The sequence below is a fragment of the Colius striatus genome, chromosome 7 (genome assembly GCF_028858725.1).
Source record: "Colius striatus isolate bColStr4 chromosome 7, bColStr4.1.hap1, whole genome shotgun sequence".
Lineage (NCBI taxonomy): Eukaryota > Metazoa > Chordata > Aves > Coliiformes > Coliidae > Colius > Colius striatus.
In genome coordinates this window covers 31,409,942-31,432,681 of record NC_084765.1, presented here as the reverse complement: position 1 = coordinate 31,432,681, position 22,740 = coordinate 31,409,942, and the positions used below count along the sequence as shown (strand labels likewise).

Genomic DNA, 22,740 nt, shown 5'->3' with positions numbered 1-22,740 from the left:
CATTCTTCATAAATACTTTACATTATCTTCTAGCAAAACTCAGTACTTTCAGTGGTTAGTTAATACAGTCTAATATCAAAGGCTGCACAATCTCAGTTACTGGAGACACAATACCTTACATTGGCAAACATGCTGGAACAATTCTTAGTAATTTTGGCTAAGTCTTGAAGGAAGTGGAAACAAATTCAAAATAACTCAAAAGGGTGATGATCTGGAAAACAAGACTTAACACAAGAAGGTAATTGCAGTGAGCATCCACTACCCTAACCTGAAACTTAATGTTCTTTTCCTCTCTTGCAGTGAGAAAACTTCTGTTCTATATCTATTAGCACAAACTCAGCTTTCATTTTAAATAAGCTTGCCTCTTACAGCAGAGAAATAAACTCGCGTTACACAAGTATAATTCAGTGTCACAGCCTGGCATTCCACACACCCATCTTCAGAGTCAAAAACAGTATCTCCATGACCATAGAATAGGTCAGGGAGACAAGTTATTTACATTAATCAGAAATAACAGATTTTAGCCATGGAGAAGCTGGAGGGTGGAGTCAGCAGTTGTTTACAGAGTTTGGCTTTCCTGTGTCCCCACAGAGCAATTCCCAGGAGTCACAGCCTTCCACGTTTTCCCCTGAGCCAGGGCCCGTTATCATGTCTCACTCTGCAGGCTGTGAGAAAGCCAGGGCTGGGCTGTCTCGCGTAGGCTTCGCCTGGCTGTGTGAACAGATTACAGCATTCCACTTGCTCCTCTGAGCCACGGAGCAGAAATGTTTTACTATTATGTTACTGGGCAATGATAAAGCAGGCAGTCTTTTTATGGTTAGGTCCTCAAAGCGGCACTTCATGTTTTGGTGATAAGGAGACAGAGGTTTAGATATCAGACCCAGACTTATTATCTGTACCAGTGAACTGTGGCTTAAATCCTTCCACAATGACAGGAACCCCATCTGTGGTGAAGGTTTCCAGAATCTGAAACAGGAGATACTGAGGCATTTTCCTTCCTCATGAGTCAAAGCAGTGTTAACCCCATTGTTAACAAAAGTAATAAACTCCACCCCCTCAAGCTGCCTAGGGGAAGGATGCATTTTTATAGTTAACTAAATCTCTCCCTTTATATTAGGATTTTGATTATCATTTTCAGAGAGATCCAGGAGGATGAATTATCAGCATTGCACTTAAAAGCAATATTGCAAGGAGCACTAATGAAACTCCCCTGCTGCAATACTTAAAATTGCTGGAATATGTTTATCGAAGGAGGTGAACTGGACATTATGTGTATTTCTTACAATATCTTCCTTTGTAGTGTCTAAGTAGAGCTTGTGCTTGTGTCTTGGGCACTGTGTGCGCACGTTGAGGCTGAGCACCATGTAAAGACACCTTTGGATTCTATTTACAGAATTCTGTGGGTTGCAGGGGTTAAGTGTAATCCAGATTATACAGCGTTAACATTTTCTCTACTGATATCAGAGTGTAGAAGACTGGCAGCCTGACTTGTTAGGAAGGGTTGGGAGAGGGATAACAGGCTCCGACCTTGAGAGGCCCAACAGCCGGCCCTTGTATGGCCAAGTTCACATACGTGTCCAGCTGATTGGCTGGAGGAGGGAGATCAGGGCTGTGACAGGTGCTGGAGGAAGCTACACCTGTTTCCCCATATGCTGGTTTAGTGATTACATTTTTGTGGGAGTTCCAGATACTGTGTGGGATCTGCAGAGCAAGCCAGGAAACTTGAGAAGGAATTATAGCTCCCGGTGACCTGTGATATTAAAGAATTTCAGATGGCATAATTGAATTTTCAAGTAGTGCTTTGAAACTGGAGTAGAAATGGGCAGTGTTTTGCATACTTATGGAGAGCAGGAAGGTCTCGTGCTTTTTTTGTGCTAAAAATCAGTATTATCTACTAAACACTATAAAAAAATACACAGTATAAACATTAAATAGCCTAAACATCTATGGTCTAAAACATTTCTTTTTTTTAAATCAGAAATTCATAGCTTATGTAGGACAACAAGCAACATCTCTCTATGGTGCTGAGAGTGTCAGCTTGAAGATTTCAGATCTTTAAGGGGTTTTGTGGAAAATTCATGTGATACAGATAATATCTCATAAAAAGAAAACATGCCTATATAACCCTACTCCTGCCTTACATACTGCTAATGTGTACCTGTTCAGAAACTTATAGTGCTTTCCTTTTGAGCCTTTTTAAAGACATTAAAGCTTTTTTCTTAAGTAATACTTTAGATCTTGTTTTGTTAGAAATGAGAACTTGCAAGGAATGATTTCTGATTGTGTAACAGCGTGAAGAAGAAAAACAATAAGGATTAAAAATATCTTTTTAAGGTTTGGTTACAAGACTTGTAGTTTCACATTCTTTCTTTTAGTAACTTATTTGTAATGCCTGGATCTTAGACAAGTTTGGGGTTTTTTTCCAGGGGATGTGGATGTCAGTTCTCCATCAGCAAACAGGAAATAACCCAATAAAGCAATCACATCAAGTTAGTCTTGAAAAAACTTATATTTAGCAAACTAAGTCATTTTAGAGAGGGATTATGTAATTTCTTTTTATACTTTCTTGCGGTACTTGTTATCATGCAGGATGACAGAAGTGCAGGAAGAGCCTGCCTTTATAAACTACTGAGACCAACTGTTGTATACATTCATGTACTGCGGTTGCTGAATTGCATCAAAAATTTTAGCCACTGTTTTTCTCAGACTTTAACTGTATCCTTGTTAAAATGTGAATATTAAAATTGGGTTGTCGAGTCTCTTTCCCTGGGGACATTCAAAACCCAGCTGGACAAGTTCCTGTGTCACCTACTCTAGGTGGTCTTGCTCTGGCAGGGGGGGTTGGACTGGATGATCTCTAGAGGTCCCTTCCAATCCTTAACATTCTGTGATTCTGTGATACTAAAATCACTTTATTAAAGATCCAGTAAACTGGCTTTTAATTACTGGCTTTTATGACAATAACTCCTTTGCCACAGGCTTGAATGTTCCTTGTATGTCAGGCAACCTTACTCCATTAGCCAGTATCTAAAAGTGAGTTTGCATGAAACACTGGAGAGATGAAGATGCCACCCATGGCAGCTGGGAGAGTCTGGGCCTAAGAACAAACCTTTTGTCTTTGAGTACTCTGCCACTGTTTTGAAAGACTTAAGCCTATTTGTTGAACAGTGAGTTTTGCCTTTGAAAGTTTCATATAGTTTCAGGGGCTCTGAATGATTCAGTAGTATACAAAACTTCTTGGCAAGTTAGTATGATTTGTATGTGAATTTTCCAATTGTATTTCAGACCTTAAGAAAGAAAGGCCTTAATGGTTGTGAGAGCCCTGATGCTGACGATTACTTTGAGCACAGTCCACTATCGGAGGACAGATTCAGCAAACTAAATGAAGATAGTGATTTTATTTTCAAGCGAGGCCCTGTAAGTACTTTTATTTTATCTCTACTTTTTATTTGTTGATCCTTTTTATTAACTTCATTATTTAGGCTCTGAACAAGAAGGAACACAGAGGGTGCGACAGCCCGGACCCTGACACTTCATATGTGCTCACGCCACATACAGAAGAAAAATATAAAAAAATTAATGAAGAGTTTGATAATATGATGAGGAATCATAAAATCGCAGTGAGTACTAAAGTATGGTTTGTGCTTCTATTACATGCATGAGAACTTTCCCAGTGTTTGCTTACCGCTGAAAACCACTGCAAAGACGACGATGTGATGGTTTGAGAAAAGAAGTTTTTTGAAGAGAAATGAGGTGCTGCTACTTGATCTTGTTACAATACATTTTACCTTGAAGAGCAGGAAGACTCCTCTGTAGCTTCTCTGTTGCACTCAGTTTTTCATACCTTGTGAACATGAGGTAACATTGCTAAATTTCAGGAGCCTAGCTGCATTGCTTAATCCTACCTAAAATGTTTTTATAAAGATAGATTTTATGGTGGGATACAGGATAATTCAATTAAATCTTGTATCTCTTGATCTGTTGATCAAGCTTTTACACTTTGTTACAAACAGTCAAATAGAGTCAAACTCATTTTGTTACCAACTCGGTGGAGTTTTATTATACTGAAAATGTAAAAAAGCGTTTAGACAAAGACTTGTGCACAAAGAGGAGCTTCGAAAGATCTGTGGAGCACAAAAAGCTCCCTTTAAACCCAAGAAAAAACTGTTTTGCTGTGAGGGTGACGAAGCCCTGGCCCAGGCTGCCCAGGGAGGGTGTGGAGGCTCCTCTGGAGGTCTTCACAACCTGCCTGAACACGTTCCTGTGTGACCTGATCTAGGTGAACCTGCTTTGTCAGGGGGATTGGACTAGATGATCTCTAGAGGTCCCTTCCAACCCCCACCATTCTGTGATTCTAACAGATAGTTCTGTGGACCCCAAAAGATCTTTGAAAACTTTGTCCCAAGTGCCTGACCCATTTACAGCCATGAGTAACTTGACTCCAGAGTTCAAGAAGTTTGAGAATGACAGCAGTGTAAATTTTGCATGTTTTTCATGGAGGTGTACAGGTTGACATTTAATTTGCATCTACAAAAGCCAATTACTGTTGAATATGACAGGGGAAGTCTTTTCAAAGAAAACTAATACAGGGCTGTGCCACAGCCTGTGAATTTTTTAACGCTGCAAATCTTGTAGCAATTAAAGTAAATGGACTGGCTAGGTTAATTGGCACAGACCCTGGGGCAATTGAGTAGCGTGTCCCCAAATGACTTGCTGATACTAGAAATTATTTCATTGTTCAGAGCAATAAGGCCACCTCTGGGTACTTAATGGCAAGCTGACAGTCGTGACATTCATTCTGACTTCTTCTAGCAAGTTCTTTATACTTGAACGAAGCCGATATCTTTTGTTCTTGCTCCGTTTTGAAGCTTTTGATATCCAACACTTTTGTGTTGAGACATCCTCAGGCCTCGTCTCTCAGTGTGTTACAGCTAAATTGCCCTCCCTCAATTTTCTGTGGTCTTCATGAGCAGCGTAAATTGTCTGTGCAGACATCAGCATAAATAAAAGGCAACGTTATTTTTCAGCTGTATAGTTCTGTCTTTATGGCTTAAAATGGACCTGTTATAGTTCTGTTTCCAGTACTTACGGGTCTGTATAAGAACATAGTTTCTTTTGTTCTAGTGCAGTCATTACTGTCAATGGACAGGAATGAGGCAAAGCATGAAGAATTCAGGCATAACCAAATGAGTACCATAGATGGGCAGAGGCAGCCTTTGTTGTAAGATGTTGGGGGAAACTGTCACTTACAAGTTCTGTATTAAGAAACCTACAGAAAATAATGTTCCAACTGTTAGCTTCTGACATTATTTTAAGCATATTTCAGGTATTTCAAGTTTGAGTTACTTGACAGCATGCTGTTGAAAAACAATTTTTGTGGTAAATCTTTGAACAGTTTCTTAAAGTAGTTTCCCTTGAAAACAAATGCCAGTACAGCTTGCCTTTAGTTAGATATTGTGAGTGCTTTGCTAGCATTACGTCGCTGTGCTTCAATACTTTGTCCTCCTATCTGTGCCAAAAATTAGTAATTATTCTTAGAATGCTTCAGTAGGGACACTGTTGTTGGCTCTGACCAGTAAGCACTTTTGTTTCTTGTGGAAAATGCATCCTGCTCTGTGAATTAGTGTATTTATTGTTAATGTTTCCAATATTATCAAAGTTATTGTACAGAAGCGTCATTGTAAGTAAATTTTAAGCTGCACATGACAACCGTGTGCAGCTTAAAATCTTATTCAATATGCTTGCCAGGTCATGAATGTTTGTAACCTACATTTGACCTCTAAATCAAAACTATTGTCTCTCTGTTCTGTCAATAAATACTAACACATTTTTACCCTTCAATTGTACCTGTCATGGTTTTGCTTCCAGTAATTACGAGAGTTGTGAAAGAAAAGAGTCTCTTTTGTTTCAGAAACCCATCACTGTCAAAGGATAGGAATGAGACAAAGGCCAAAGAAATTAGTCATAACCAAATGAGTACCATAGATGGGCAGGCATCTAAGCTTTTGATTCAAATAGTTGTTGAATAACAAACATATATACTTCAGAAAAGTACTGGCCTTTTAAATTACTCTGTAAAAATTAGAATTAAGAAAAAAAGAGATTGGCAAAGCAGGAAAGATGAAGGGGTTAGTGATGAAGGGGTTGTTTAAGCAGGATTTTGTGGAGCCACAGCTCGGAATGATGACACTTAAAATGTTTAAATTCAAATTACTCAACTTATTGACTTTCTAAAGGTCTGTTTGCTTATTTTATGGTGTTGAGAAAGTTTTAGAGATTAGTAGCAATATTTTGGCAAGATTATCAATAGAAAATGTTGTTACTAACTCTTTTGTATAATATCTGACTGTTTTATCATGTGCATGTTGATGCTTATGTTTTGAAGGTGCAACAGTTCATTGATGTGTAGACTTGTTTAACTTGTCATTGCTTTTTGATAAGCCAGATTAACTGGTATATATGCTGTATTTCTGAGCTTGTAAATTTGTATATCTTCAATTTTTTGTATTTCAACTTTCAGTACTTCAGAAGTTTGAGTAATTCCTTTGGAACTGTATTTATATCATATGTAAGAGTTTTAACACCATACCCTACAACAAATGGATGGTTTTAAATTGTATGCTTAATAGAGTTTAAAAACTAACATAATTAACTCCTTTTTTTTCCCCCTTTTTTAAAAAACCCGAGTAATTCTTAGCAAACTTTAATGTGTATTTTTATAATGTGCTACTTCTGCAAATGCAGTCAATGCTAACGTTGTTGTCTTGTGTGTGTTCCTCATCTTCTTTCCTCCAGCCTGGCTTGCCTGCTCAGAACTTCTCCATGTCGGTTACGGTTCCAGTGTCCAATCCCAACACTTTAACCTACAGTAACCCCGGGAGTTCCCTTGTATCCCCATCACCACTGGCAGCCAGTTCATCGCTAACGGACACGACCATGCTCTCCCCGCCTCAGACCACGCTGCATCGGAACGTGTCACCTGGGGCCCCTCAGAGACCACCGAGTACTGGCAACGCAGGTAACGGTTCAGTACTGTTGAACTTTCCTTTTAGAACCCATTTCTATTTCTGTCATTAAACCCCCCCCCCCAAGTTCCTAATGGTATCAGTGCATTTGCTTCTTTTTAATGGCTTAGGTTTTGCATTAAAAAAATGTTACTGTAGTAAGAGCAAGTTAGTTTAATGCTGTGGCTTATTTTTATTAGGTGGAATGCTGGGGACAACTGACCTCACAGTGCCAAATGGAGCTGGTACCAGTCCAGTTGGTAAGTGTGGTATCATGTCTTTATTGAAAAGTAGTCTCGTGGGTTCCATTTCACAGCAATTCAAAAGGGATTTTTTTCTATTTTATTTTGAGTCATTTGAAAAAGTGGTTGTGGAAGAGCAAAGGTTGGACTTTTCTTAGTTACCTTGTAATTATCAAGTCTTGTAAATTTTTATCAGTCATTTAACTTTTTACTGCCATGCCCTTTCCACTTCAGTGATACTTACATTTTTTACTGTAGTGGCTTTCAGTAGTAGCATGCTGCTCTTTCCTTTATGTTTCTCTATAGGTGTTATTACAGCACTCCAAAGACACTTTATGTTTGCCAGATTTCTTATTTTGAATGAAATTTACTGTACTTACTAACTATTACAGTAAAGAAAACTGTGTGTTTCCAACTTTGGAATTGACTAGAACTGAGTGTTTGATACTGGCTGTGGTGCCTATCAAAATGAAGAAAATACACTCTGTATTGTTAGTATTGTCACACGCATCTTGCTAATCATCTTCTAGCAGTTAGACAAAGAAAACAATACATCTTGGAAGCCCATAGCTAGGTTCTGTCACAATTTTGGAAGAGTATATGAATTTCCTTCAAAAAGAAATGAGATACCTTTGCAAAAATCTAATTTTTTGGTCTTCAGTAAAAAGACATGATAGCACTTTTTAATTTAAATAATATTTTGTGGCCCATAAAACAAACTTTAGCACCCTGATAAAGGGCAGGCAGCCACTGGAACACAGAAAAACAAAATAAATGACAGTTCACTCACTTCCTTCATGTTCCTTCCATGCCTTGAGTTGCCGTGGTGACTGAAGGTCAATTATGGGAATACACATAACTCTCCTCTATATGTATTCATAGCAAGGAATTAGAGAAGCAACTGTGGACCTTTCAATATTTGCCCACTGGCTACTCAGTGTGGCAACTGGGAAAAAAGTTCTTCGAATATTAAGTTGGACAATAGATTTTATGAATAAAAAATGTTGCAGCTACAACAAGGCTGAAAGCACAGGATTGACTTTCCACTGTTTATCCATTCTTTGGCTATGTGCAGCAAAGATATGAAATATTAAAGAGTGGTTTCCATCAGGTAAGCAAGATTTTAAATGGAGGAAACTTCCTCAGTTGAAAAAAGACAACTATTTTTAGAAACTGTGGAGGTCAGACGTTGATTTCCATAATATTTCTCAAGTCAGACTAAATAAGTTTATTATCAGGCTGTTTCAGGCCTCTTTTCCAAAATCAGGCTTTAGTAACAACAGCCTTAGATTTAAGACTCTTTCAATAAGCAAATAAAATAGTGATTTACAGCACTTGCTATAGAATATTAAAAACTGTAGATATACCCAGTTACAGCAGCTTGGTGAACATATTTGATGCAGTAAAATGTTTTCCTCCTTGCATTTATTAATAGTTTATGTGAAAAGTCAAAATGCATCACTTATCTCTTACTTTCCAGAACTTCACACCCAAAATGTTATACCCACTCATTTCTGGAAAGGGTTTTTTTCATACAAGTGACGGTTGTGGCTATATAAGAGCAGTTGAACATCTACAAGAAGTACATCTAGGGAAACTCAGGTGTCTAGTTAACACCAGAAGGCTAAGCCTCAGAGGACCCTACACTGTCAGAGCTCCACTTTCTACTAGGATATGGCACAGCTGCTTTCAGACACTGTCAGGTGCACAGTAACTTTTTTAATTGCAACCAAAATCCAGAAACCATACATAACCAGATGGAGTAAATCTGTTAACTTGTCGATTTGAGCTTGACAGCTGCCATTGAAGCCGTCATATCAAGCTAATTACGTCTGCAGACAACAATGGCTTTAGTGTCTTGCTACATTTATTGTAGAAATCATTTCAGAGAATAAAAGGATTTTTTTTTTAATCTTTCAGTCTTTTCTTTGAAACTAATCAAGAATGGAAAACGCTTCTGTGGTTATCATTGTGAAAGGTTGTGTGTCAAATTTGCAGCTCCCAATTTATAGGAGAGATGTCAAGGTGAAGGTGGAGTGCTGACATACCTGTGTTCCCAGATATTCTCTTAGGCAAAGGAAAAACTCAGATTTTACTTGACATCATATAAAGTTTTGAGCATTGAAATTTTGGTCTCATTTCATTAAAAGATACTTACATACCTTTGAGTAAAAAGCATGTGTAGGTTATCTAACAAAGATGTTGCATAAATGGTTCACATTTAGTTCACGTAAGCCTCTTTCTGCAGTCCTGTGCAACTTGATTGGGATGGATATGATTTGCTTTAGCAGTCAGTCTGTAACAGTTTTTCTGTGGAAAATAACTTTGAGTAAAAATATCTGTGTGTTGTAGCAAAGATTGGTAGGTGGGGGTTTTTTTATGTCTAGAACAGAAAATTTTGTGATCATTTTATAATGCTGAGAGCTTATTTCACATGCAGCTGTCAGAACTCTGAAAAAGCAGTTTTATTTTCTAATATTAAAAATTTTACCCACCACTTAAGAAACATTTGCTGTAAATTTTTTCTTGGCAAGTAAATCAATTTTGAGAAGAGATGTCTGGCATTGTATTGCTTTAGAGCTTTTTTTTGCTTTCATTTAAATAGATCAAATGTTTTGGAGCTAGAATTTTCATGGTATTGTTGCCCTTGGTCAGTCGTGATGGGTATCTAACATGCTTCAAGAATCTTGCACAGCCAGGATGTGTACAGCTTGCTCTTGTTGACAGCATCATCATGGCCTGAGCACATGCTGTATATCTATATTACTTCTTTCAAAAGGCTGGGGGTTCTAATTAGGCAAAGCATGGCCTCACTTTCTCTGAGTAGCCAAATACGAGGGAGGATTTCTTTGACTCTGGACTGAGATTACTTGATGGATGGATCACCTTCAAGTTTGACACAAGGAAATCTGTGTTGCAGTAGAGTCATAATGCTACCTTGAATCATCCAGAAATTGCCAATGAAGTGCACTGCCAATGAAATCATCCCATCCTTGAGGACTCTGAGAATCAATCAGGTTCTAAAGCAGCACCACTGCTACACAGTCTCTCCTTTTAATTTCTGTACCTTTCCTGTATGACATTGAGCTGGAAGCATGCAAAGAACCTTAACTGGTTTTCATTGTCAAAGCTTCATGGAAGCCATAAACCCGGAGAGTTTTGGATTAAGATGAGTTTCTCCAAGTTCTTTGGAGCTGTAGGTGATTTTGGAGGAGTTATTGGAAGCATAGGCTGCTTATGATCTCGTAAGGACCCATCTTATCTGTCTATATGTTTCTTTGTCAGTGAAGTAGCTCGTCTGGTCAGCAATACAGGTTATGGACCTGATTAATCTTGTGGGAGTCTCTTTCCTCTTACAGTTTTACCACCAGGAGAAAGGATAAGAAAGATCTAGTTTCCTTGAGTACTGAATTTCTCCTCTTTGTTCCAGAGGTGTATCATCTTTAATGCCTTTGTTAATCTTCAGATTTTGAGAATATTAAGTGACTTTAGGAATATTGAATTTCTTTGCAATAGAGCTGAAGAATACACCTGCTTGAAGAAGTGTGTCTTGGGAGCTATTGAATCTCTTACTAAGAGTCAGTCTAGATCACGTGGGATCTTTTATCTTGGCCTCAGGAAGGATCATGCAGAGGTGCAGTTGGTAGCTTGCATGCACCCATAAAAGGCCTGTATATTGTCAGAAAGGGACTGAGACAGAAAACTGGCAGGCCACACCTGTAAGTGATTCTCTTTGTCTTGAGGACCTGGCTGATTGAGAGAGCTTTTTCTGCATGTCTAAGGATGAAACAGTCTTTCACAAGTCTGAGACAAGTGGCTAATGTGCAGCTGTTCTTATGAGTACACCAGAAGACTGCAGTAGCAAACAGGCTTTCTGTGTATACTTCTCCATTTGTGTTGTTTTGCTCATTAAATGAAAGACAGCCTAATGAGAAGTATCCAACTAACTCTAAAAAAATGTACCTCTGGCAGGAATTTTGCTTGAAACTGGTTTGATGCTGTCAACCTCTTCCCTAAGAAAACAGACTTTCTTCTCCCTCCATCCCCACTCTCAAACTCACCAGCCAGTATCATCTGCATCAGCTAAAAATCTTGGCACTGTTGTAGATTACCACCTTGGGAAAGCAGCTGTAAACCTCCAGCATATTCCCACTGAAGCTTATGCCTTACTGGTGGTATTTCTAATCTGCTCTACTTTAGTGTGAGGTAGTATCTGTCACAAGTAGTCCTTCACTAGAGAGAACTCCTCCCTTCCTAGCTCTTATTGGAAGGAGTTTGACTTAAGAATGTATGTTCAGCTGATGCTAAATGCAGTGGACAAAGGTTCCTACTGTGTAATGTCGATAGCATTGGCATAACGTTTTGCCTTGCTCTGAGCTTTAAGATGATGTGGGTAAATACAACAGTCAGTGTTTCACCCTTCTCCATGGAGGAAGCTTGAAGAATCCCTGAAGAACACTGAAAGCAGCCTTTTTACCAGCTTCCAAGCTCTCCTCAAGGAAAAGGATTACTGGAAGTGCACTGCAGACCAGCTGTTTTGTAGGGTGCAAGCTGAACCTTTTTCCTTTGTTAGACATTATCTGCACATAACAAAAGTTTGATCCATCCAGCATCCTCTGATTAGATCAACTCACAATAAATGACTGTCTGAAATGAGCATGAAAAACATGCTGTTGGAAAGAGGTATTTGAGGTTGTTTTTTTGGGGGTTTTACTTTCAGTTGTGGCAGCCTATCCTTGGAAACCTCTCATCCACATGTGATCAGTTCAGCCCCTGAGCTACCCTCAGATTTTAGTTGGAATTTCATCTATTGATACGTGTATCTCTTATCTTACCATGATTTCTGATAGACTAGAATGTACAAGACAGTTCTGCTTAGAATTTGCCACATGTATAACAAATCATTACTCTCCCAGCTGGATGAAAGTATTGCAGTGGATCTGTTTGTGTGAAGTGTCAGCATTGACGTGATGTCATCTTGCCCAGGATGCACCACCTCACAGCCTCAGATGTTCTAAACATACCATTTCCATGGTTCATTCTTTACATTGGCTTTGAATAGACAAGTAGAAATCAACAAGTTCAGAAAGCAGAATTCTGATTTCATTAACTGGAAGCTGCTTAATTGACAAAAGCCTTCTTACAAGGCATCCAATTGCCACTGCTAATTTTTCACTCAAAGTTGAATAAAAGCAATATGCCTTTGTTTTAGATTTGCTGCTGCATTCTGAATAATAATCCTGGTCTTGAAGAGGGCCCATTTAAATTCTAAATGTCCTTGAAAACTGTCTCTTCTTTTCTGTAGCATTAGGCAAAAACCCCAAAACTCCAGCAACCTGGGAAATGAGGGGTTTTTTCAGTTGTGTAACATGACTAAGCATCCCCCCAACGCTTAGTCATGAGGATTTCTTTTTGCTGCCATTTAGTATTTGAAGTACAAATCCTACATGTTAGACATGTTTCATATTACATTCTAATTCTAATCATAGTACCATCTGAAGCACTGATTGATAAAGATCAGTGGAAATATGTCTATTTCAGCTTCCTTAAGACGTTAAATTCTTTCCAAAGCTAGAAGAGATGGCTTTTTGAAATGATGGCAGAATCAGCAGTGATTTCTGTGCAGAGCTGAAAATGGTAGGAACAGCATATGCTGTTTTGCTTTGTTGTTTTTCTTGTTTTCTTTTTTTTAATTTCCACTTAAAGCTGTCAACAAAAATGTAACTACATTGAGCAACCAACCAATGCACATAGAAATGAAGTCTCCTTCCTTGGAGGTCTTCAAGACCCGCCTGGACATGTTCCTATGTGACCTGATCTAGGTGGACCTGCTTCTGCAGGGGGGTTGGACTAGATGATCTCTAAAGGTCCCTTCCAACCCCTACCATTCTATGATTCTATGAAATGCTATTGTTTTACTTACTTGCAATATGTTCTCCCTGCTAAGGTCCTACATGTAAATATTTTTCTTCAATAGACTTTTATCTGGTCTTGTAGATGGATAGTGGCTTATTGCAAGCCCAGTTTTCAGTTTACTTTGCATTCTGCCATTTGTTGGCTTGTATGATGTCATTTGAGGCATAAATATTTATTTACTACTGTTCTTACTTTTGCTTAATCTTATAATGCTTAGCTTCTTGTCCACAATTATTTGCCAAAAATGTGTAGAACTGCTCAGTTTCTCCTAGAGGTGAACCACAAGAAAAGATTAATGACATCAATGACTGCAATTTATTCCTCAAGTAGCAATAAGTACATGGAGTACTTTCCAGCCACGTGTGTTCATTGTTTCAGCTGATGTGATTTATATAGTGAAATACGAGTCTGGCTCATGAAATTGAGCTGCAGGACAAGAAATGAGATTAAGCCGTCTTACATTTCTGAACATAAGAGTTGTAAAAATAGGTGGGTTTTGACATTCAGCTTGGAAACAAAAGTTACTCAAAACTAAACATTTTCCCCACTGATGGAGAAGTAGGCTAATTTACATTGGCAATGTTTGTTATCATAAAATCTAATTAAATTATGATTCATATCACTGAGAGCTTATCATTTTTGCATTTGTGTCTGTTTGCCAAAGCAGTGTTTTGAACGTGCCTTCAGAGCCTGTTTTAAAGAACTGGAATTAAAGAAGCTTCTTCCGATGGAAGCAAAACCAGTAGCTTTATTTTACACTTGCCCAAGATTTTATGTTCTATTTTCAGTTTGGTGGTGTTTTTAAACATACAGTAATTGTCTATGGAGATGATCTATGGTGGGTGGGGTAGATACTATTTTGTATCACACAGAAATTGTAAGTAGAATTTATGGGGTTATTAAGGCCTCAGTTTGGCAAACTGCCGTATGGTTGCATCATCCTGTAATCATTATCTTTTTCTGGCTCCTGACCTTACTGTAAGAAATACCATGCTTTTAGTTATCCTTTCACTCTTAACTCATGATTTGATTTTCTTATTAGATTATAAACAGGGGAAAAAAACCCTTTATGTTTCATACTTAAAATGAATATTCTGCAGTCTAACTGCAGCCCCAGCGTGTGATTCTTCAAATAATCAATATAGAGACACCAATCTTTGCTTGCTGTTCATAACAAGGCTGCTATTGGATTAATACCCATAGTATTGCACACTTAGGGCATTTTTTGTTTCTCTTGTTCTTAATACACTTTCAGTTTAAGAAGAGTCCAACCTTTGGTTGGAACAAATGCTTTAACTCTGCCCTGCTACTGAATGATACAGCGCACAGAAGGCAGTGCCAAGGAGTTTGTTGTTTTTGACAGCACCACTAAAAGCATGAAATGTTTCTGAAGGATTGGCAGAGCCTTGTAATAAGGGCTGCAGGAAATGACTGGACTGGGTGTGGGAGAAAGACACTGTCCAGATTTAACACATGAGCTACTGAAATACTTGCAAACGGAGGACAGGAAATGGTATCATAGGACAGACTGAAATGCTGTACAAAACTCCATTGTTTATACAGAGTGTCATTGTTCTGGAGTTTAGATTCCACTTGGAACACGGCAGCTCTGGCATATGAAAGGTAACACTGACAGCCTAGGCAGTAGTCAAATGCTATTTCTTGTTAGATTAAAGTCTAGACTTCACTTTTTTATAACAGTAGATTCTTTAAATGTTCTGGCATTTTTGCTGAAAATGGAAGTAGTACTTTTTTAAGGTATAATTTGGTGAAAATTATGCCCTTTTCTAATATTTTTTCCTCCCTCATACCTGTTTTTTACGTCCACTTCCTTTTTACTCTGTCCATTGTGCAGGTTTTCTCTTGCGATCTGATGCTGTGCAGGCTATCTGTAAGCTTTACACTCATTTGTAAGGATAACTATTGATACTAAGCTGTCTTTAACAAAGCCATGATTCTATGACAACTGTCTCTCTATTTCAGGAACCTTAGGAGTAGCACAGAACTTAATTTCTCTTCTTTTGGCTGGTTGAGGTTTTTTCTGTGTGGCCTAGCTATGGCTAGTTTTCTTATAGCAGTCAAGAGTGTATTTAACTCTAGTATGTATTCTTAGCTCCAGCCCAACTTTTCAGCCACTTTAATGAAATTTTATCACTAACCTAGAAGCATCCCAATAAGTGCTGCTGTTTTCTGCTGAGGAAGGTAGATGCTTTAATCACAAAATGAGTTTTTGCTGTGGTTTTTAATATGGAAGGAAGAATGCTGACACAAAAAGCTTTTTCTTGTTTCTGCTGTCTTCATTCCTTCTTTCTCCCATAACTTGAGTTAAATGATAGACTTCTCTGAAAGCCTGTTCCCATACCTCCTATACAAATGCTTCAGGAAAGTACTAAATTAGAATAACTCCTCCTTGCTCTGTTAACCTTGAAAAACTGAAGGGACATGGCAGGTCATTCATCTATGGTCAGGCTTTTGGCACAGTTGGAAATGCACAAAAAGAGTAGATCCAGAATTGGAAATCCCGGCTTTCAAGTGGTGACTTTGCTGCTCGCCCTTATGTGAACAAGTCCCAGGAAGTTTTACCTACCTACATTTTTTTTTTCTTTAAAAATATTCAGCTATAGGTTTGCTTGCAAAAGACCTTCATAAAACTCAGTACAAGATCTTCAGCACAAGAGCTTTATTACAATGCTTACCTTGCTCTTTACTTTTTCCATTTCCAAATGAATAAAGCAATATGTGGGGTTCCATTCATGGTGGACAGGAAGAGGTGAGGATTGTGTTTTGTGGTTCCCCACCATTTACTAATGGAGGAGGCTTCATCCTAGTTTTCACACCTGAGTTCTCCACGTACATTAGCAAAGTATCTGAGCAGTACCAGTCACCCCCAGGAAGTGTCGTGCTCTTACTGGTATATATTTGTTCTTTGTTCTTGCTGAGCTTTTACAGGCATTAAAGCTTTTGGTAGTGAAGGTAGAATGTGACACTGACAACTTTCTTATTTTAATTGCTTTTAGATTAATATGTAGTTAATGGAATAAAATTGAATTGGGCATAGGGAGGCCTATTCAAATTAGAATGATAATACAAAATTCATGCCAGCATGGCGCTACAGGCTGTTAGAAGAGAATTTCCCAGACAGTGAACTTTGTATAATGGGGCTTTGCCCTGAATTGTGACCATAAAGGCTGCTTTCAGAACTGCAATGTTAGTATACACATAATCTTACTATGACTTGTGTTTATTTATACACACACACACACACACAAGTTCTCTACTGTGAACTATAGGGTTCCCTGTTGCAAAATCCCCCTCGCTGAACAACTTTTCCTTTGCAGCAGAATCAAGTGTGTGTATTTTGGGAGCTGTTGCTATAAATATGATAAAATCACTGGAATGTGGCTTTCATTTTTTTTTCCCTCTGAGAAATATATTTTGGTTCACATCATTGGTGCTTTTGTCAGTACAGGAAACTAGAATGCTAGGTACTTCACTGTTCAACTGTCTTGCTGCTTATTTTCTGGTTTGAGTGCAAGCTAAGGTCTGCATCTTGAGCACATTCAGCTTTTGGGATTTCAGTGCTGAAGCCAGGAACTGTAGGTTTCGGCCTCTTTAATTCTACTTAGAATGAGTATCAGGAATAAGGTGAGAAAGAGCTGTGTAAAATAAATCATAAATTATGTGTCTGCGTCCCGAGCTTGGAATGAGTCTGAACGGAAAAGATTTGTTCCCCTCATTGTTGCTACATATAATAATCAGGCAGTATGTATTTTTGAGGCTGAAATTTATTTTATTAGAGAACAGATACTGGTGTCCTGCAGGTCTTGAAGATATTTGAAGAACAAATTTCAGAAACAGACTTTTAAGAGCATATTTTTTACTCTCACAGGCAACAACTGTATGTGTTTCATGCTCTGTGGTGGTGGGGATGAAACGGGCTTGTGCAGAAGCACACACTTTTTTTGCAGCCTCAGCCTGCAGGAACTTCAAAGGGCAAAATAAACCCTACAGCAGATGCTATTAGAAATAGTTCTTTGGCAATTTGCTCTTCTCAGCGTTTAAGCTACCACAGTATGTGCCCTTGAGGTGATGCTACCTTTACATATTGATCTTCTGGTGAGAGTGGTTTTTGTCTGTTCGATTATTCAATACTGCACCTCTTGTGACGCTATTGCAAGTCTCACAAAAGAAGTACTTAATAATTTGTACCTGTGCAGCAAAATTTGGTGTTGCTACTTCCCTTCAGTCTCATGGGACATGTGGGCTTTCTTTCCCTTTTTCAGGAAATGGGTTTGTGAATTCTCGAGCTTCACCAGGTCTACTCGGAAATACCAGTGGTGGGAATGGCTTGGGCAAAGTCATGCCTACAAAGTCTCCACCTCCACCTGGAGGAGGAAATCTTGCAATGAACAATCGAAAACCTGACCTCCGTGTTGTCATCCCACCCTCCAGCAAGGGTATGATGCCACCACTGGTAAGTTAAGACATTCCTTCTATGATTGGCTTTGTGAAAACAAAGTGTTAGGCCCATGTGCACAGGGAGAAACTCCCTCACCTGCTTACCACAGCTCACAGTGAAAGACATTCATATTCTGCAAGTTCAGTAATGAAAAGGGAAGTTAAAAGTCGTTGCCTTTGGAGAAGTTAAATTTGTAAGGGATTTGGTTTTATAAGTGTAAAACAGTCTGACCTAACTGCAGTTGGAATTCAGTCCTAGAGACATCGATGTGGATTTTGTTGTTTAGATTTGATACCTCACTGACTTGATACCGAGAACCTTGTTGGTTTGGAGGATGTGGGTTTTAAAAAGGGTTGTGCATTATTCTGTGGAGGAATGACTGATCTTATTGATGACGTGAACTGTATTAATGTACCCTAAAGCACAATTTGTACCTGTTTTTCCTGGGTCGTAATGGTTGTGGGATATAAAATGTAGCTTGTGTGGTAATGCTGGTCTGAGAGAAAAGCTTGTTTGATGTGGTGTGCTGGAATGCAGCCTTGTCTGTCCTGTGGTGGATGTTATGTCGTCAGCGAAGGCGTAAAAGCAATGAGGATCAGGCTCAGTCCCTGTTTGTGTACTTTTCAGTACTACTGTGCACTCTGGCATGTTGGTAGTAATGTTTGTTCAGCCTAAATTTGGAATAGCACACAAGTTTCGTGTCAGGCATGAAGCAACCACAGCATTGAGACCAGAACAGGTCTTTCAGGAAGAGTTACTCGATTTTTCCTTTAATTTGGTTGACTGGATCCTTTGGTCTTAGTCTTTCACTGTCATGTAGAAATGTTAAACATCTGTGTGTATGTTGTCTGCTTTCTGTATGTGGAAGAATGAACCATAAGCAAGAGGAGCAGGATGTAAACAATACAAATAGTCTCTGTGTAATTGTTACTTGTTCTTAAGATACCACAAGTGCTTTTATTTATTGCTGGTATTCATGGTGAATAATACAACCTTAATCCCAGTAACAAACGTTGTCATTATCCTCAGAGTAGTGATTCTTGAAGTTTTAGGTTTTTCTAGGAATACAGAGATGTAGAAAAGGTTGGGAAGTACAGTGACTGATTCTTAAAATGAAAATTACTGTTTAAAATTAATTGGAAACAGATGCAAGAAGAGCATCTTGTTACTTCTAGTGGTAGGAGTGTACAGCACCAGTTCACTCTTGTGTTGTTAAGAACCTAAGAGTTTAGTTTTTCTCTTGTCTTTTTAAAGAAATTGGAGAGACATTTCAGGGCAAAGGTGCTGAGATGGGATTAATGGTTGTATGTGAAAAAGAATTTATTCTTGAGCTGAATGTTTATTGGATCAGTCCAGCTAGAAGCTGCTATACTCCAGATCTACATGTGTCATCAGCATGTAGCTGTGTCCTTGTTTTCACTAAGCTCTTTCCGCACCAATTTTGCCAAAATGTCTATTTCTTTAGCTATGTTGGTTTTTAATTGACCCAAATTATATTAAGTATTATATTTCCTAGTAGTCTCATTTACAAAATCAGGTGGTAAACTCACATTATCAATAAAATAAATAACCCCCCTGAAGCACAAATGTGACTTTTTCTTTCGTTTTTGAAAGCAATGCTATTTTTAGTAACTGTGTTATCCCTCTTGTTTGCTGAGTACAGTCGGAGGAGGATGAATTGGAGTTGGTGAGTTCGGGCTACTGTTTGAGAGAGAGAGCAAGATGCTGAAAGTGTCTTTTACTACAGCTTTTGAACTGTAGTTTCATTGTGTGTTTCACTTCATTCCAGTGTTCCCTTGGTAGCAGACAAAAATACATTTGTTTTATCAGACTCAAAACCCGACCAATTCCAATGGAAAACGCATCCAAAGTCTATGCTTCCCATTTGTCAACTTCTGTTTTTTTCCTTTCCCTGAAAATATTTGTTTTTCTTGGAGGGAACATTGGAAAAGAGCCTTACAGAGTAACTGTCCATGTGTATAGGTTATTTACCATCTTATATGTAAAAAATATAAATAACCACTCATCATCTCCTAAATTGCTGGAATATTTTTAGAAAGAGGCTTCACTCGTGAAGTTCTTCAGATTGTAACACAAGCCCTGTGTTACTTCTCTTATTTTCAAGGGGATTACATCATTGCTGGTGAGGTCACCTTTCTGGAGCTTAGAATTATTTCATCCTGCGTGAGATTATCAAACCACAGGGGTGTTCCCTGTTTACCAAAAGCAGCAGAGAATTGCAAGTGAATGATTTTACCTTTTTTCAACAGTGGAAAGATACTCTGATGCTGAAAGGAAACTCTTGGGTTGTTGGGTTTCTTTCTTCTCTATTTTTTTCCATTTGGCATTCTATCTGGAAAATAACGTAAGGCTAAAATAATTTGTAGTTTATTTTTAAAGCAATTTGCAAATTGTTTAGCTGCTGTAGGCCAAACCAGGCAGAAGGTGCTGCATCAGAGTGCCACTGCCTGTGACCTGCCTTGATTTGGTTTTGAACATGGACCTGTTGCTGATATGAGGCTCTAATTGCATGAAAGCATGGAAAATGTAGTGATTTAGATAAGTTTCTTGATGAATGCATGCTATTGGTTGATTTGTACCCTAAACTAAACATGAGCAATAGATTTACTAAGGGGAAATGATCTCTAAAAGTCAAGTTTTTCAGGTTTATTGAAATGACTTGCTGATGGAGCAGTTAAACAGCACGTTCATCTCACCTCGATAGAGATGGGTCTGGTTTCCAGTCCAAGAAATAAAGTACTAATTCGATATGTAAAGAAACCTACTTAATCAAACGATCATTGCAATTGGAATGAATGCAAAAGCTCTTGAATTAAGGGCTAAGAAATTGCTCTCCTCTTGGCAGCATGAGGCAGCGCGAGGTCCGAGGCGGTTCCTGTGTGGAGCGCGGGCCCTCTAGTGGCCTCCCAAACTGGACCCATCTGAGGAGGGGAAATCGAGCTCCCACAGAGGAGGTGTAGTATTGTCTTCCTCAGATGTGGTCAAGAAATGGGAAGTACACCTGCAATGTCGTCGTGCTGATTTCTGGTGCTAATTCCAGTGGTAGAAAAAGCAGTTCCAAATCACATCTGTGCGCATTCCTTCTGTATGGTTGGAGCTGATAAGAACAGTAGCACCATGAAGCAAAGATGCTGAGTTCTTCCTCTTGCTGTTACCATTTGCACCAATTTTCAGGAATTTTTAAATTATATGTTAATTTATCACGAATCTTTGGCCGAATCTCCAAGTACAACAAATGTTAGACCCATCAGACTATTTCTTACTGCCTTTGTATGGCTGAGCATTCAGGAATCATATTCAGAAATTACCTGAGAAAACCGCCTTTATTAACCATTCAAAAAGAAAAACAAATCCCATGGGGAAATGCTTTGGTCTGGATTGTTTCCCATCATGCTCCTCTTAATTTTTCCATTATACAATAATCCCAACTTTATAGGCTGCCATCCAAGAAAGCTTTGGAAAAAGGTCAATTCCTGTCAGACACTAAAATCTGCTCTAATAACATATCTTTATGCCAGATAAACTTGGTCTAGTGGAGATTTTCAGAAGTACCTAAGTGATTTAAAGGGATAAATTACACAGAAAACCAGGGGGGCTTTCTGTGTGACTTGGAGCTTTGAAATCTGGGAGCTCTGAAGCAAAGTGGGTTGGTTCATCTGCTGAGCAAATGCCAAAGAGTCTCCGAATAGTCACGAGGCTTGAAGGTGGCTGCAACAGCAGCCAGGCAAAAGAGAGATCAGCCAGTGGAGGGGAGGTAGCAGATAATTTTATTCTGGCAATTTTATATCCTTTAAATTAGAAAGGTACAAGCCAAGGATTGATATCCCTCGATTCATCTTCACAAGTTTAAGCTTAAAATTGAACACAGCCCTGTTTCTGTACCTGCTCATTCCATTGTTATAAAGGGAATCATGCATTTTTAATACTGCTCTTGCTCTCAAGATCAGAGTGGAGAGCAAAAAAGAAATGAAGTACTGCAGGTACTGAAATACTTGTATACCTCTCCAAAATGAGAAAGGAGCAATAGCTTCAAGCTTTTAAAGCTATAAAATGGAACTCTGAGAGATGAAAAGCTGCTGCTTTTGGGGCAAATATCTTTTTTCAGAGAGAGAGAGGGAAGCTTGCTTTAAAAGCAGATTCTCGGCAGTTTGGAATCCAGCTCTCTTAATTGGGAATTGTTCTGTAAGAATGTAGAAATATATAGGGTGTAGAGACTTCTAGTGATATTCCAAAGGCTTGTGTAGGTAAAACTAAGTACTTATTGATTAAACAAAAGATGTAGCATTTCCTGTTCTTGACAGCATCTAGTGGGGCTAAGTGGTGTTGAACTATGTGTTTTGAAGAAAGATTTAAAGTCACCTTCACGTTCTGTGACAGCAGCTTTGCTGCTTGGGTGATGTTCACCACAGTGTTTAACACAAGCTTTTCTAAACAGCACATTTGGTTAAAGAGCTTAGTTTGAGTGATGTGTTTGCTGCAGGTGTTCATGCCGGTGTATGGCAAAGACAGACTGTTATTAAGAAGCCACGTTGTGCCTGCAGTTAGATAATCTGAGAAAATCTAGTTTAGCTATTTTTCCTGTCAAAAAGCACAGTTGCTCTGTGTGAACTCAAATGTCATTTGCTTTGAAAGATATTTGAGTTATAACAAGTACTGTCTCAGTTTCTCAGGAACCATGGGAACAGCAAGATTATTTTCTCGCAGAAGTCTTATCCACACAGATTTAGAAGATCTCTGTGTTCCTTTCAGGACAGGTGTAGTCAGCACAGTGTCAAAACTGGCAGCTAGGACTTTGAAAATTGGATAAGCAATTGGGAAGTGGGAAACACTTTCCTGGTCTAACTGCACCTCACCATCTGCACTAAAACCCCTTTCAAAAATAAGGCTGAAAAACTCTTAAATCACTTAAGAACTTCTGAGAATTGTTGTGTGTATCCCTCAAGACATTGCACTGATTTTTGTGTCCTACAACTCTTTAACACCACTGAAATCTGCATGCATGGGAAGCAGAGGAATGAGTCTTCACTGATTTGTCGTTTCAGTTTGCCAAGATCGTGTTGGTTGCCTTGAAATGTTTTGGCTTGCGTAGATAATCCAT

General features: G+C 38.7%; 1 protein-coding gene across 4 annotated transcripts in view; it reads left to right on the top strand.

Annotated features, from left to right (window-relative positions):
- The window catches only part of MEF2A (myocyte enhancer factor 2A), an 87,329-nt gene that overhangs the window by 55,736 nt on the left and 8,853 nt on the right, over window positions 1-22,740 (top strand). For 2 of the 4 annotated variants that reach the window (XM_062000535.1, XM_062000536.1), the window contains exons 4-7: window positions 3,483-3,620; window positions 6,796-7,018; window positions 7,205-7,264; window positions 17,446-17,636. In XM_062000535.1, coding sequence (XP_061856519.1) covers window positions 3,483-3,620; window positions 6,796-7,018; window positions 7,205-7,264; window positions 17,446-17,636 — 612 coding nt within the window. Of the gene's footprint in view, window positions 1-3,285; window positions 3,418-3,482; window positions 3,621-6,795; window positions 7,019-7,204; window positions 7,265-17,445; window positions 17,637-22,740 lie in introns of all 4 variants that reach the window. The other 2 variants (XM_062000538.1, XM_062000537.1) reach the window with 2 other exon arrangements.